The 16,887-nt window shown below is 41.2% G+C and overlaps 1 protein-coding gene across 1 annotated transcript in view; it reads right to left on the bottom strand.

Annotated features, from left to right (window-relative positions):
* The window catches only part of RAPGEF4 (Rap guanine nucleotide exchange factor (GEF) 4), a gene marked incomplete at its 5' end in the record, with an annotated part of 26,840 nt that extends 11,060 nt beyond the window's left edge, over nucleotides 1-15,780 (bottom strand). Inside the window, 9 exons of the mRNA XM_009069372.1 lie at nucleotides 856-946; nucleotides 6,030-6,208; nucleotides 6,666-6,791; nucleotides 9,771-9,868; nucleotides 11,038-11,184; nucleotides 13,492-13,570; nucleotides 13,806-13,836; nucleotides 14,254-14,342; nucleotides 15,622-15,780. Coding sequence (XP_009067620.1) covers nucleotides 856-946; nucleotides 6,030-6,208; nucleotides 6,666-6,791; nucleotides 9,771-9,868; nucleotides 11,038-11,184; nucleotides 13,492-13,570; nucleotides 13,806-13,836; nucleotides 14,254-14,342; nucleotides 15,622-15,780 — 999 coding nt within the window. The remainder of the gene's footprint in view (nucleotides 1-855; nucleotides 947-6,029; nucleotides 6,209-6,665; nucleotides 6,792-9,770; nucleotides 9,869-11,037; nucleotides 11,185-13,491; nucleotides 13,571-13,805; nucleotides 13,837-14,253; nucleotides 14,343-15,621) is intronic.
* Between the last annotated feature and the right edge of the window lie 1,107 nt (nucleotides 15,781-16,887).

Below are 16,887 nucleotides of genomic sequence, written 5' to 3'. Positions count from 1 at the left end.
CCTACACACCTACAAATGATCTGTGGCCCTTGCCTCAGACCCAGTGCCCATCTCAGATTGCTGTACATGGTATATACATTCAATTCCTTCTTCTCTCTTCATACTACTCAGAATCATAGAATCAGAATCCCAGATCTCCTGTTTAAGAGCACATTTTTTGAAGGTGTTCAAATATTGTTCTCAGTTGCATCAATAACCTCAGTCATGCTAATTATTTTTAATTTCTAATGAACAAAATACGTGCACATTCAAATCTGCACTGCTTTTGACAACCAGTATGTTCTCAGTGGTTACATGTGCTTACTCCCTCACCCTGCCAGACACTGCACCCTTTTTATATACTCATATACAAAAGAGCAAAGCCACAGAAAAAGGTAGAAGCTTTGAGAATGAAGACCAAATTGACAGTAAGCAGGGGAATGCATGTCAGAGAGAAAACCAGAGCTGGTTAGGACAAATCCACATTTTAACAGGGCAACAGAGTCCCTGTGGAGATCAGAAAATAATACCTATAAACAGAGGATGAATCTTAAAGAACTGTACATGGAGTGATCTCACTGAACCAGCAGTAAAGGCACACAGAGGATGGGCTGATCTAAGAGGTTAGCTGGCAGTTCAGCTCATCAATAGAAGCTGCTGTTGTCACTCTTGTTAACTGCTTGTGAGTATTCAGTGTGTCTATAGGTATGGTATACTGCCTTATTAATAACAATCGTCAGCCTTAGCTAAAGGGTTATGGTCAGGGCTGAATTAGATCTAATTTTATCAATAATAAAGGCCCAGTCTATGCTTCTGCTAACTAAAAGCACAAATCCCCATCAAGCTTCTTGGAATTGGATTTTAGCTAAGACTTACCTCCCATGTTAGTGAGAGACGACTCACAGCAACGTTACTCAGTCCCATAATGATAGCGAAAAAGGAATTCAGATTTTTGTATTCTTTGCAGCTGAAACACAAAGGGGCAGGTTTTTAGTTGTATGTATCAGTCAGTTCAGTACACATGACAACTTTAAGAGAGCTGAACCCAGGCAGCTAACTTAGATGTGAATGCATTTGGGCAGCCCTAGCCCATGTCTGCAGACACTTCTTCACCAAAGTGTTAGTACTTTACCACATTCTGGAGGCTCCTTTCCCCTCCCTCCTAAAATGACCTTCTGCTTCCACTTCACTGGGTGCCAGTTTCTGCAAGGACTCCTAGCCTTTGAAGCAGTTCCCCACCCAGAAACACAGTCCTGAAACTGGGCTCACTTCAGTCCCAAGGAATACCAGAAACAGTGGAAGCAAATGGTTTACAACCTCTTTTGCTGCAGAACTTGCTGACAGCTACTGAATGCTGGAAGCTCTTCCTAGACGATCGTAATCACAGTTTACAGGGTCACTGAGTCTTTTTAAAGGGAGAAGACCATCTGTCTGCTAGTGACCTCTCCTGCAGTATAGGATTTCTATTACTTATAGATTCTGGAACTCTTTAGTATGTATCAGGCAAAGAACTGCGATTTGTTAGCATCGTCATTAAAGAGGTCCTAGGTACTAGGAGCTCTAGGTCACACTTCATCTCTAATGCAATGAAAGCTTTTGTTACCAACCAGGAAAAACTGGGACATGTAACAGTATTATGGAAGATCCAATATACCATAAGCAGGAGCAGACACAATCTGACAGGAAAAGCCAACACAACTACTCAGCTAGGACTGCATCATATGAGTCATTGACTCAATGGAAGGGAAGAGAGAGAAAAAATCCTTTACCTCATAAATCTACATCTCACTAGGTTCTTGCAAATAATTTGCTATTTTCACAACTGATTTGTCAACATCTAATTTCAGCACCTCAGTCTCTGTTCCTTCTTCTGTGAGCAGCATTGCTCAGGGGTCAGTATTGGGACCATTGTAGTTTAACATCTTTGTCAGTGACATGGACAGTGGGATTGAGTGCACCCTCAGCAAGTTTGCTGACACCACCAAGCTGTGTGGGGCACTCACAAGCTGGAAGGAAGGGATGCCATCCAGAGGGACCCTGACAGGCTTGAGAGGTGGGCTGATGCAAACCTCATGAAGTTCAACAAGGCCAAGTGCAAGTTCCTGCACCTGGATCAGGGCAATCCCAAGCACAAATAAAGGCTGGGTGGAGAATGGATTTTGAGCAATCTGGTCTAGTGGAAGGTGTCCCTGCTCATGGTAGGGGGTTGGAATTAGATGATCTTTAAGGTCCCTTCCGACCCAAACTACTCTATGATTCTATCATTCACCAAGAAAACTTTAACATGACTCAAGCTATGATTCTCAGATAGATTTTTTTATTCCTCACTGAAGCTCTTAGCTCCTCTGAGGTATTCTTACCTTCAAAAGAAATTAGTACAATCTTCACACCCTACCGTCCAACTCCATAATTGCCACATCATCCTATTGTTATTCTGTCCTTTCTGTCCCTCCATTTCACCAGACTTGATGTATTGAGTGGGTGAGTCCTTTAGATCTGGGCCTCACTTGTGTCTGCACTGTGTGAACACTGAGCATGTGAATAAGTGATCTCTCCCATCTGATGGTCTGTCTGTTGGAGACTGCTGCCCCCTCAGATCTTCTGGCAGAGCTGCTCACACAAATTCTCCCACATGAGATTAGGGACAGTGAACAAGGTTAGCAAGGATAAACTGAAATGCTAAAGATACACCAACTTATTCTGACTGGAGCAGGTCAGGGAGTGCCTCATTAGTGGATCTGAGGGGAGATAAGGATGAAAAGCAGCCAGGATAGGCTGTCAGTGATACCCTCTTCCCTAGGCACAACTAAATGCATAAAGGGATATCTGTCCACAGCCCATGACAGGAATAGGAATAAATTGTGGCATTGTAAAAATAATTAGTACCACACAGCACTGCTGCTCAAACAGAGTAGGAAGCTGCAAATGTATCTGCAATGCTGAATTTCAATCTATCTTTCATTTTAAAAAGGAAAAGTTTTGCCAAATACCCTGTTAAGCAATGCAAACTGACACAGCCTCAGTTAAAATCCATCGAGACGAATTACATTCTACACCACATATTCTATATGTTCTACAGGCTCTACACTAAATAGCTTAGTTCCAGACAGAGGACTCCTGTAAGGCAGTAGAAACAGTACTGCATGGCTCTACTGCATATATACTGCCTGTAAAATGGCAGAAAGTGGATCATCTAAAGCACTGCAATATTGTCGGAGCAGTGGTCTTTCTGCGTCCCAAATTGGACTATACTGGAAAAAAATCTTCCTGTTAGTATGAACAGTGAACACACACACACACACACACTCACTCACTCTTCTCTCCAACACAAACATGTATGTGGTTCAAATCTCTCGGTGCTTACAAAAGCATATTCATCTTGGCATTTTCTCTATAAACACACACTTCAAAATTTTCTTATTTCCTCGGTTTTTCTTTTCCCATTTCATTTCCTTCCTTATTTCAAAATTTCCTTGGGTTTACAACATATGCATGTGTATGGAAAGAATGATTTTCAAGAGCTGAATGAAAGTGTCTGAGTACAGTAATACACAAGAGAGCTTCTAAACAGCCTGTGGATACATCTCCAAAGAGTTTGTGGATATCAATAAGTTTGTGTGCAAGCATATCCCAGAAGGCCTTTCTAATACAATTAATATGGGAAGAACTCACTGTCAGAAATATAGTTCACTTCTCCCTTTTGTTTGAAAGTCTAATCCTACAATAGCTGGAGAAAAGAGATGAACCTGGTAACCTCTACATGCCTTCCCAGCAGATGCAAAAGTGACACTGGCTGCTGGAACTGAAAGTGTGTGTGCAGCAGGAGCCAGCGCTCGGCTCTGCGCTGGGAGCTCACATCACAGGGCGCGTGGGGTGGCAGACACAGAATGACGTGCCTTCTGCCACAGCATCCCAGCCCCGAGCCACAGAGCTGAGACAGGGTTCTCACTGCAGTTAGCTTTGAAAATCAGTACGTGCGAGGCACCTCGTTACCACCAGCCATGCCTAAGATTAATAGTGCAGTGCTGAGCTGTTCTCCCTGAATGCTTTTCTAATGAGTCTAGTACTTCTAGGTAGGGTAAAGTTCTCATTAGGTCTCAAGGATCTTCACAGGCAAAACTTCCTCAAAGATACTGCTTCAAGGCCTGGGCTTTTTCTCCCCTCCAACTTCGGTGCACTTTGTGTTTGTTTTAGTGCCTGCTGTAGCACCTGTTACCATGGCAGCCCTGCACAGAGGGCAGCAGCCTGGCAAAACTTCCCAGCGCCTGCAATTAAACCTGCCCTCTTGGTTTGTACAGAGGAAAATCTTGTGCTTCGGGTTTCTCTGCTTTTAGGAGACAAAGAGGACTCAGCAGAGCAGGCCGCTTTTAGCTATTTATTTTTAGCATTGTAGTGATACCAGAAACATGGAAGTAAACAGGAGGTTGTCAGGCTGTTGTAAATAGCACAGGATTAAACCCATGACTCCGAGGAACCCACGGGCTAAGGCGCTTTATTAAGGAGATATTTAACCGTCATTTTTAGGATACTTGATTTCAAGTGTTCGTGGAAATTACTGTTGTATCTCAATGATCCACATTTCAACGTTTTCGTGCGTGAGTTCAGGACAGAGCCCGAGGTGTGTGAGTGCGGGTGCCACTGCCCTCTCCTGGGCGCAGCCTGCCGGGCCAGGCTGCCTGCCCGCTCTGCTCTGACATAATGGAATATGTGCCACGGGTATTTCGGGAAACCAAAGAGGTAAATTCTGTCCTCCGGTCTAAATATAATCCTGATCCTGCATGCCCGCCACTACATTTTGAAAACCTTCAGCTTCGACCAACTGCAACCCAACGGGAGTGCCCAAAGGAGCTCCCAGAAGGAAGCACTTGCAGAGAAAGGAAACACTTGCAGGGTGAGCAGAGCATTTACAGAGCAAGGAAGCACTTGCAGGGCAAGGAAACACCAGCAGAGCAAGGAAACACTTGCAGGGCAAGGAAACACTTGCAGAGCAGGGTGTCGGGGAGGAAGGAGCATGCTGATCCCAGGTTTAGATGTGAGCACACCCTTGAGCTATGTGCAATTACTAGCTGGGAGGAGAGCAGCATCATGGTTGTAATAGTTATCTCTTCCTTTACACAACTCCATTTAATGATGAAAAATAGTTAAAACTCAGATTTAACTGCAACTAACAATGTCTGTGTTGGGTAAGACTGCCTAAAGGCTTCCAGTCACAATGCCCAAAGCCACAGACACTGCACACCTCAGCAAGCTGCTTGTTCAGACAGTGATGAATGCATTAAATACACCACAGACTGGAAAGGGAGGGAGAGGGTAACAGTGATAACCATCTGTAGCTATGCAGGGCATGGACATGCCCCTGCTCTGCTCCCTCTGAAGTCAGTCACTGCCTTGCTTTGGACTTCAGTAATACGGAGTCAAGGCCAACATCTCTGGCATGAGGACTCCAAATAGTTTAAGTTTGAATAGGAATAAAAGTAGACAGCAAGAATTGCCTGCTATCCAACCTCAGACCCAGCAGTTAGCAACAAAAAAAGGACATGCGTATTTTGGCATTTCCAAACTAAAGTTTTAGAAAAAAATCCCAAGTGGACTGAAAGAGCCTCATCATCTCCATGCTACATCTCTTTGCTCTTCCCTCTTGGTTTTCCCACTCAGGGCAGTTCTGAGAATGGTTTTCCTGAGTGGCACCAGAAAGAATTCTGTTCTTAGGAAAATTAAGGCTCAATTTTGTTAATACTTACTAATATATTAATATTTGCTACTGTATGTGAGGGTAAATGAAGGATTTTCCTAATGAACTGAAATATATTTACTCACAAATTTGACAGGAAAACATGGCCCTAAGAGATCACAGATCAAGGAGCAATAGAGAGTAGCACAGGAAAGAAGAATATTAACAAGGTTCTATACAGCCCTATAAGTAAATGGACAGAATTACCAAACAGAGAATGTTTTAACCTTTACTGTGTGTGGCTGTCTGAAAATAGAAAATCAAAAAATATTGATTATACTGAACTTCATTTCCAGCTCACATATTATTAGATACTTACTGGGCTGCTATCTTAATATACTTCTTTAACAGCTGAACACGCTTGCTGAGTTGAGAGCAAAGACAAATCTCGGTGACCACCCAGAACTGAATTTCATTAAATCTTCTTAAAAACAAGTCCAGATTTGCTGTGGTCTTTTTAAAATTGTGCCTTCCAAAAGTGTGATAGATCAATTCCAGCTAGGAAAGAGAAAACAGTTTGGGATATTTTTCTTAGAAGTTGCATCTGTTGGACAGAGGAAAGAGGCTAAGAGTGACCAGGTAAGTATTTGGCCTGAAACTGGCTCTGCAGTTTACATTTATTGCTGTAAAGATGACAAGGATTCAGGTTATAAATCCAGCAGACAATAGCGGAGGCATAGTAAAAGTATAACTACAGATTATGTATAAATAGCTTAACACCTTAAAACATACTAAAGTAATTCAACAAGTAGCACACATCAAGAAGAAGGTTAACTTCATTTTTGCAGTTTGCCTATAAAATTAAGAATGTCTTATACTTTCCGAACTCATAGGTGGCTTTATTGTAGTATTTTTGAAAATTAAGCTTAGAGGAAGTTTTGGAAATGCACAAAACTACAAGGTACAACTAAACATCTAACAGATTCTAACCTGCTGAATAGATAGATCCTCATACCTCATGCACACAGTTGAAGAGCTCCCAGTCATAAATCGTCATCTGATGTGCTAAGTCTTTGGAACTCATCAGTTCGAACGTTCCTACTGTACCAGTAGATGGTCCTTCTTGTTCTGGTAATGGTGCCTACAAAGAGAAAAATGATATAAAAATATTTGAGAAATGCTAAATTGCATGACTGGTGATTTTCTTCCATAATGTTTCTAACTTTTTTTTTCACTGTGACCACTTTCCTAAGCATGTCTTGAACAGTAAAACTGAGATTTGCTTTTAACCACAGGCAGGTCTTAGGAAATGAGAAGCCCTGTGCAAAATCAGTATGCACTATGCACAGGATAGCCAGGAAACTTCTGAAAGCTCTTCAGGGGCACTGTAAGGAAATAAACCAGACTGTTCTCAGTGTGTTATTTTTAGCATTGTTCCAAAAATTGAATCTAGAAATAAATACTTCAATACACATTATGCTAACTAAAGCATGTCTGTTTGTTTAGGAGCATAGGTCTTTCCACAAAGTTTTTATTATGTTTCCTTTTTCACACACACAAATAACTAGGCCACAAAGCACAAGCCAAATAGTTTTATAAATTCCTGACTCTAACGATGAGAATTATTACAGCTGCCATTCTTCAGAAATCTGCAGTGATTGCGAGATCTTCTGACCATTTATAAAATAAGCCTCATACTTTCTCTGTGACAGTACAGGGATGCACCATTTGTGACTGCAAAACTCCTAATTATGCCAATTAAAATGATATGCACACAGTCTTATGAGAACGAATCAAGTATAAACCACTTCCATACCACCCAATAAATCAGATGTGATCTACAGTTTTGCATACAAGTAAATCTCATATTAAACAGAGATTTAAACCGTGGCTTGAGATCGAGTCAGATTTGAAGTAGTCTGGTGTATATATTAGGGTCAGTGTTTGAACCAGCACTGCTAAAATACTAACAATCAACCCCCTTGCAAATTGGAGTGTGTAAGCCTAGTGCAGCTGCCTGTGAATCGCGGGTCACTGCTCTGTACCCAGGAGAGGGCAGTAGACTTCGCTGACAAGTTACCCAATTTCTCACCGCATCTTTGTCACACAGGTAAAGCCAGAGCAGGGAACTGTCAACAGGCTCCTTTCTGAGTACAAACTCAATGAGTCTGAGAGATTAACAGACCATATTTACATACCACAGTATAAAAAATGAGCTTAATGAGTCCACTTTTATATAAGAATAATATATTAGCAATAGAAAAAGGACTGGCTGGATTAATACATCAAATCACTTTCTGAGTAACATACAGTAATGCATGTAGCTGCTTCATTTCTGAATGAATTCTTGCTTTGTACTCTAGGGAAAACTTTTCTTTCCAATATCATCATAATGCAAACTAAAAATTACTAAACTAAATCACAAGCATTATTGTCTTAAAATCTTCATCTATGGTCTTTTAAAATAGTGTATATAAGAAAAGTATTATCTAAAAAAAAATCAGGACAGTCATAAATCTTAGAGCAGCCTGCAGATTGCTCTGGATTGGGATATAGGCAAACACAACATGTATGAAATAAAAACACAGCAGTTTTGTGTAGAAAATCCTTGTTTGTGGAAAACTGTGGGAAGAGAATTGCCCCCAGATTGAAAGAGGGCTTTTTTCCCCTATTTGGAGACAAGCACAACATAGCTGTTACCATAACAAACACATATTTTCCAAGGCTAGGAAAGAAGCACTTAGATGCAAACTCACTGCGTATTTGAAAATTCATCTCCCCAGAACAATTTTCACATGGGAATTGCCAAACGTAATGTGAATAAATGTTCATGCACAGGCAGCAGCCAGAAATTGGAATGTGAAAGGATTAAACTGGGAGGCAGGTAAGGCTGGAGCATTTTTCAATTTGTTTATACCTCTCTGGAAAAATGCAGATGATTAAGGGGCCATATTCTATTCTGCAGTGCTGAAAGGCTTTTTTAAGGTGCTGAATGTACCTCCCTAATTCCTACTGAAGTCAGTCTAGTTGATGAAAACTAGCACATTGCAGCCCTGTATCTTAGAGCTCCCTGCAGCATTTTGAGTACTTGATCCACAGTAAATAGCACAGGGAAAAGGCACAGAAAGCCATGACAATTTGCTGCCAAAGCTATGTGTACACAGACAATGCAGAGTTATATCTAAGTACCCAGTGCAGTTGTACTGTTGTAACACCCCTGCTTTAGAGTAGCATGCCCCATGAGGGTACCTACTTGGCAGGATTAATTAACCTTAAGGGAACACCAGAATTTAATAAACTGAACAAGAGGTATCTCTGCATGGAACTACATGTGCTGGATGTGCATTCCCTGGTTACTAAATTGAAAGCAGCAGCAAAGCATAGATTTTACCATATCTATAAAAGAAATCAGGCATACATACTAAGTGGCTTGTTAAAAGCATAACAGGAGGCTGAAACAAGGCTAGGAGTAATAGAGTTCATGCTGACATGACTTGGCAATGACATTTGTTTTTAATGAAATAAAAGGAACAAAAAGTACAGTCAAATCAAACTCTATAAAAGCAGACCCCATGGAGATCATTAGAATGACTGTATAAACTCTAAGTACTTATGAGCAATTCTACCTAAGAAAAAATAGACTTTCTACAAGGAATATTTTCTGTGATTCTACTTAGAAATCTGAGATTTTGACACAGTATTTTATGGGGATGAGAAATAAAAGATTTTAAGTAATTTACAGCTGGAATCAAATCTCCAGAATATTTTAATTGGTAACACCTATGTTTGAGAATATATCCCTGTGGCCTTGAGGAGATAATTCTGTAATCAGGAATTACTCCATGTCTTAGTGACAATACTCAGCTCTTCCCAAATGCTCAGTGTGACATACTGGGATCAAGCGCTGTTATGTGGATCAGATGGATGGATTTCTGCCGTAGTTTAGGAAATAATAACATTAGCTTGTTTTAATTCCAGGGCTCATCCCATAGCACTGTGACAAGCCCTTTGTTGTGAATCTTTCTACCAGTTTTTACCTGAAGCATTGATAATGCCAAACAGGCCAAGTGTTCAAGTAAACTGAAGCACTGACCTTCCTGAGCCCTGCAAACATACATACCAATGAATCGAACTGATCACGTGGGCAAGCGAACAGCCGTCCATTGACACTGAGAGTGGTAAACACTGAAACATCATGAGGTTTGAGCACAACCTTTTCTGTAAAAGAGAAATAAATGATTATTATATATATGCAGAATTTACAGCAGGACTGATCCAACAGCTGCACAGATCACCCTCCTCAGAACAAATTTTGCTCAGTCACCCAATGTCCAGAATACAAAACAGATAACAAGGTCCCCTTTATTGAAGAAATGTGACGGTCCAAACCAGACTACCACAGAACTAGAATCCCAGTCCCAAACTGTACAGACAGGTCAAGAAGCCTGTGCTGCCATCTCTAGAAGCTACCTGCAAAAATTCAGCTCTAATTAGGGACTCCATTCATTCTTCGCTGAGCTGTAAGCATTTGGAGAGTGGTTCTTAAGAGAAATTGCTTTGGAAGATAGTGACTGCCTGAGGAGGTGTTGAAATGCATTGCAGCAGTTCTAGAAGAGCATCACATCACAGGTAAAGAAATGATAATGAAGTAACTTACAAAACAGTCTCTTCCAGCACGTGCTGGCAAATCTGACAATAAAAAATTGCTGCAACTGCAAAAAGCAAAGTTGTCTGGTGTTAGTTCTCAGGAAGTGAGCTGGTTTGTGGCAGGCACCACTGTTTGCAAAAATGCCTTCCAACACAGCTCTCATTACCTCTCCGTGAGTCCTCACAGTCACACTCCACAAAAGCACCTGAGCAACACCAATTCTCCAGCAGAATTCACCTTGCAGTTACTCTCACATTTCAATGGCCTATAGTGGGGGGCTGACTCCTGACCTGCTGCCAACACCAAGGTGAGTGGGTTTGGCACTGTGTTGCTATGTAGTGGCTTGCACGGACAGAACAGACAGAATGGTAGCGGCCACTACTAGAATGTCTGCACTGCAGTGTTTTCTGATGTTGCTGATTCCTAAATCCAGCCTGAGATCATCCATGCTTACCTCCTATTTCTGTTGTTAAAGAGCTCTTACAAGTCTAGCAGTGAAGGAAAATTGTGGTAGTTCTGCTCTGTAACATACAGATACAAAAGGCTCTACATATTTGTTGTCTCCTATGTGATCTCCAGTCTGTGCCTGCAGTAGAGGAAGAACTTGCCTCTAAGACAGAACTTGTGTAACTAACTGAACATGCACATGGGTATAAAAGCCTTGACTGAATTAGTCCTTCAATCCCTCCAAAAATTCTGCTTCACCATAACTGAGAAGTGTTTAAGATGACGCCAGTACCTCCTCCTGAACTCATCTTTACGATGATGAGGCCTTCTCCAGAACCCAGTTTGTCTGCTACTGCGCTGATCACTTCCTTCACTGAGGAGGACACTGGCACCCGGATAGTGGTGTAGGTTTGGTCTATGCAGTACACCTTAAACAGAACTAAAGAAAAAAGATTGCACTGTGTGTTCCACATGTAAAAACCACAGATTTACCATACAAATTACTTTCACTTCAGTAACCATTCCTCACAAAGGAAACAAAGCAACAATAAATCACTACAGTTTTGATAGGTCCCCATTCCTCAGATGTTCTACAATTTATAGTATAGAAAACTCAGATTTCCTAGAGCTTTTAATAAACCATGAAGTACTGGTGTTTCAGTACCAAAGCACTGGATGGAAGGGATGCCATCCAGAGGGACCTTGACTTGAGAGGTGGGACTGTGTGAACCTCAAGAAGTTCAACAAGTGCAAGGTCCTGCACCTAGGTCAGGGCAATCCCAAGCACAAAAACAGGCTGGGTGGAGAAGGGATGGAGAGCAACCCTGGGGAGAAGGGTGCGGGATTGTTGGCTGACAAGAAGCTCAACATGTGTGCTTGGACAATGAAAGCAGCCATGTCCTGGGGAGAAGGGTGCGGGATTGTTGGCTGACAAGAAGCTCAACATGTGTGCTTGGACAATGAAAGAAAGCCAGCCATGTCCTGGGCTGCATCAAGAGCAGTGTGACCAGCAGATCAAGGGAACTGTTTCTTCCCCCTTGTAACACTCCACATGGAGTACTGCACCCAGCTCTGGGGGTCCCAACATAAGACGAATGCTAGTGAGTCCAGAGGAGGTCACTAAGGTGATGAGAGGGCTGGAGCATCTCACCTATGAAGACAGGCTGAGAGAGCTGGGGTCATTCAGTTTGGAGAAGAGAAGGCTCTGGGCTGACCTTAGAGCAGCCTTCCAGTACCTAAAGGTGCACTACAAGAAAGCTGAAGAGGGACTTTGGACAACCCAAACCATTCTGGTTCTATTGCTACATTACTTATGGAGGCTAATTTAATCAGATACTTTATGTTCTAGACATGATACTATTCTAAATAAACATTTCTTTTCAAGAGTCAGTAAAACTGGCTGCAACTCTCCTACTTATAGGCAAATAATTTTCTGATTTACAAAACAGATTTGAAAATAGTCTTGGCTATAATTAGAACTTAAATCAAACTGTGTTGTAGCCTGTTTTTTACAAGCAAGTATGTAATTGCTGAATCAAGAATATTATAGACAATGAAGAAAAATACCCTAGTAGTAAGTATACACTTGTGTGTACAGCTCAAATTGGCTCACAGACTAATACATAACCCCAGGCCTCTGTCTGCCTGCAAATCAATATGATAGAACATTAGCCTGCAAAAAGCAAGGCAGCCCAAAGTGACATGAATTTAAGACAGAAGTTGGCAAAATATTCCTCCAGCTTGTCTGTCAAGCCATGCCAAGCAGCCTCTGGAGTTATAGCTGTCCATGGATTTTCACTGTTCAGTGTGCTGCCTGTCCTACAAGTGAGAAAGGTGCAGCCATATGAAAGAGGCAGTTACTGCCTGTCCAGACAGACACTAGTAGTAGTACTTCCCTGGCAGCAGGAACTGTTTCCCTTTTCGTAGGTCTAGAAGAAACACTGATATGGACAATGCAAGCTGCATGCCTGGCAGGATGTCTAATGTCCATAGGCAGTTAGTTCCAGCTTTTGACATGGCTCTTCCATTGGTCTGATTTATGTTACCAGCTTTCTCAGCTACATGACCTTGCATTTTGTTGCCTTATTTTTACTGCAGTTCGTTAGGAAGAGCTATCCTTTAATATCAAACACCTTGAAGCGGAAACTGTTCTCAGTGATGAAGATGGACCAAAAGAACCACTGAGAGTACCTTTTCAGTACACCTGAAAATGATATTCTGATATGCTGCTGTAAATTTTACCTTAATCTCTTCAGAAAATCAAACAATAGCAAGAGGACAAACTGGCAGATTTTGTTCTCTAGGCTGTGTGCCTAGATTCTATGGTCCATGGCATTATTATCTGCTCTACTATCTTGCAAAGGAATAGCTGCACATGTTAGCTCACACTACATAGGGGAGACAGAGGCTCAAGCATGACCTTCAGCACTCACCATTTATTAGGCTGTCATTACCTGCAGGACATTGTCTGTACTGGTTCTCACCTGTTTTGTTCATTCCTTATTTTAAAGATTTTTACATCTTCCTCTGAGGAAGCACAGTGTTTGACAGCACAAGCAACTAAGGGAGAAGACCAGGAGCACTTCAAATCAACAAGGGAGAATATTGGGCTAGCAAAAGCAAAGAGTTTGCTTCAGGCCAGGTTTTGAAATTGTAAATAGGTATTTTTACTTATTTTTAGACCATTTGAGAGACAAATTTTCTCAATCTCAGTGGCTAAAGAAAACTTTGCAGAGAAGGAACTCACCTTCATCGCTGCCCCTGATAGGCTGTCGTTTCTGTGCTCTTTCATCACTTGTGTTGAACAGCTGCAGAAGAACTTTGTGCTGACAACGAATCATCAAGATTCATATTAATGCAAAAAGAAACATTATGTGGTATACATGAACTACAATAGATCTCTTATCAATGGCAGGAAAAAGAGTACAAATGCAAGATTTGACAATCTTAAAAGCTATTCCTCAATGTGTTTATTTAATAAATCCATGATTACTAAAGTGAAGATGCTTATGAATTTGTTGTGCTTGAGATTTTACATTATGAAACGGACAAGTATCTTACCTTCTTTTGTGATGCTTTAGGTTCTTCAGAGCTGTAAGAAGGTAAAGCATAGAATATATCATGAAATATTACCTGAAGATTTTGTGTACAAAATCATCTGTAGCACATGGACCACTTGTCAAACTACATTATCAACATATTCATATTTATATATGAAAAGACTAGATGATACCATAGCTAATCTATGACCAAGGCAGAAAAACTATTATGCAAAGTTCATATAAGCATGAAATAAGCTTCTGTCAATCTCTCAGTGAGAGTCTGGTGTTTGCAAGATGGATGTGGAAGAGAGTGCCAAAGACATTGATTCAAACAAGCCTGAAAGCAAACATTCAGTCTTGTATGACCGAGTGCCAGCCATACAATGGCTTTTTAGTAGATATAACTTTCTTCATCAATTTACTGAGAAAAAGGTCAGGGGGAGGAAAGAAGCAAAAAGTGTGCTTACACTTGCTTTACGATTTTCTCTAGCTCTGGAAGTTGCTCCTTCAGTGCTGCAATCATTCTAGTATCATCTGATACAGATACGTAAAATTCCTGTAAATGATACAGAATAGTCTTTAAATAACTATAGGGGTAAATGAGCAGTTCTCAGGATAGAGGATTATGAGATGACATCTGATATCTTAATGATTATAAAGAATGATAATCTGCATAGAGGAACACACGCTGGGCCCAACCCTCTATTACTTCAACTTGTTTATCTCCAGCTGATTTAAAGCAAGAGTTATACATGCAGAAGGGAAGCCTGATGAGACTCCTTAGCTCACTCTGTAACCCCTGACTGCTTGCGCAAAAACTGCATTTTCAGATTGTCAAGGGTAAAGACTGTAAAAATCACAAATAATCTGGAATTACAGGGTTTTTTATTCACTGCTGTTGTAGTCCTTAGTGGTTCATTTGCTACTGAGTCATTGACTCTCAGCTACTCCAGTCCCCTACAATATCACCTTCTTTAAACCCTACTCAAACCTTTTCCTGATACATCTACATAAAACTGTCCCAAAGAAGAATTTAAATGCTTGTGACTACTAACTATTCTTTAACTTCTGGACTAATGAAAGACTATGTCTGTCTCCAAAGCCTGGAAAAGCTTTCCCATGTGGGCTTGCAGGATGTTTGCCATTCTGAAGGCCTCCCTCTATTCCCCTCTGTTCATTCTTATCTTAGATTCAGTTTTAAGCTCTTTGGGGCAAGAACTTTCATTCAGCCAGTAACATATGGGATTGTGTTCCACAAACACAATATATAATAACAATGGCAACCATGATGACTTAACATGACATTGGCAGTGCATCTTATCTTAGAAATCCAAGGATATGGCACCTACCACAAAGAACTTACAAGGGTTCTGAAGACAAAGATCCTAAGTTCCAATAGCTGCAGTACAGATTTCATTCAAATGAAAGGATTTTTGGCTTTGTAGACTGACAACCATTCAGTTCCTTCCTGGCACATGTCAAGCATGCATAAACAGCCCTCCAGTTCAACCTGCAGGGCCCCTGAGCTACTCACAAGAAAATACTAAAAAAACCAAATTAATCTACTGCTATAACACAATCTACCCATGCAGCACTTTGAAAGGGGTCTGCAACGGTACTTTCAGAGGTCCACAGGCTGACAATGGTACAAGCACTGTTGTTGGTGCATTTATTGTCTGCAGCCAAACCTGAGAAAAGAGAGTTATGAGTTCACACTTCGAAACGACCTATTTCTCTTCAGTTTGTGACAGAATTCTACAGACCAGGAACAGCCTTTCAGCTTATTTTGCTTGGTAGGTACTTTTCAGTCCAGTGATACAAGGATTGATTTATACCTCCAAGAAGGCCATTGCTGCTTCATCTTCTTGTAGCAAATCTCCATATAAAGCAGCCCACTGCAGAACCAGCCGAATGACCCGCCTTTTATTGTTGAGGGCATAATCCATTTTCTCCTGCTCTGTACCCTGAGAAGGCTGGGCATGATAGGTGCCACAGTGTCAAGGAAAACATTCAGTGATTGAAAATATCAAACCCAGTATGAATTCACAAACAACCGACTTCCAACAAACCACTTTCAGGGTGTTCAAACATAACTTTCCAATACATACTTTTAAATTCTGACTGTCACTAGCATAAAAATTTGCAAACCTTTCAGGCTCATGCCAAAAAGACAGTGAATTCTCTAAAGAGCACAGGAAAGATCACAGTCCCACCATAGAGATGGCTGGCATTGGGGAGCAGAACAGAAATGACATTTGGAATAACAGAGAAGGGGATTAACCATGGAGACTGGAAGAAGGATATTTCTCCTTGCTCCTCTTTGGAGACAGTAAAAAAAATATGTTACTTTGTGTTTATTAACAATTCCAGTTTTCCATTTGTGAGGAAGACCATGGGAATGAACCACCAGTGTCATTTCTTCTATTTTTAGAAGTTACTGTAACTCAAGGTGGACCTCAGTCACATCAAGGAAGGAGGACCTGGAAGTTTACAGCCTAAACTGATTATTGAGACACAGCGTATAATAATAAATTATGCAGTAACCTCATTGTCCTGAGGAAATCAGACATTTCCACTATATCAAATGAAGTGTATTTAGGACACAATACTTTGTGAAAGTTATTTTGTGATCAGCAATAAGAAAAAATAGGAAACACTTCACTGACCTTTTTAATGACAGTGTCAACATTACAGAAATAGACAAATAGCTAAAAGGCATAAAGAAACATTTCTTGAGAGGAAGAAACCGAGAATCATAGAATCATAGAACTTAAGGGTTGGAATGGACCTTACAGATCACCTTGTCCCAACCCCCTGCCATGGGCAGGAACACCTCCAACCACACCAAGTTGCTCAAGGCTTTATCCAACCTGTCTTTGAACACTGCCAGGGTTGAGGCATCCACTACCTCCCTCGGCAACCTGTGCCAGTGTGTCACAAGCCAAACTTTTTTCTCACATCCAACCTAGACTTTCCCTCCTTCAGTTTGAACCCATTACCCCTTGTCCTGTCACTGCAGCTCCTAACACAGAGTCCCACTCCGCTCCCTTGTAGGCCCTTTAGATATTGGAAAATTGCTCTGAGGTCTGCACACAGTCTTC

This window comes from Acanthisitta chloris, unplaced genomic scaffold (genome assembly GCF_000695815.1).
Source record: "Acanthisitta chloris isolate BGI_N310 unplaced genomic scaffold, ASM69581v1 scaffold35312, whole genome shotgun sequence".
Taxonomy (NCBI): Eukaryota; Metazoa; Chordata; class Aves; order Passeriformes; family Acanthisittidae; genus Acanthisitta; species Acanthisitta chloris.
This window is presented reverse-complemented; position numbering and strand designations above follow the sequence as displayed.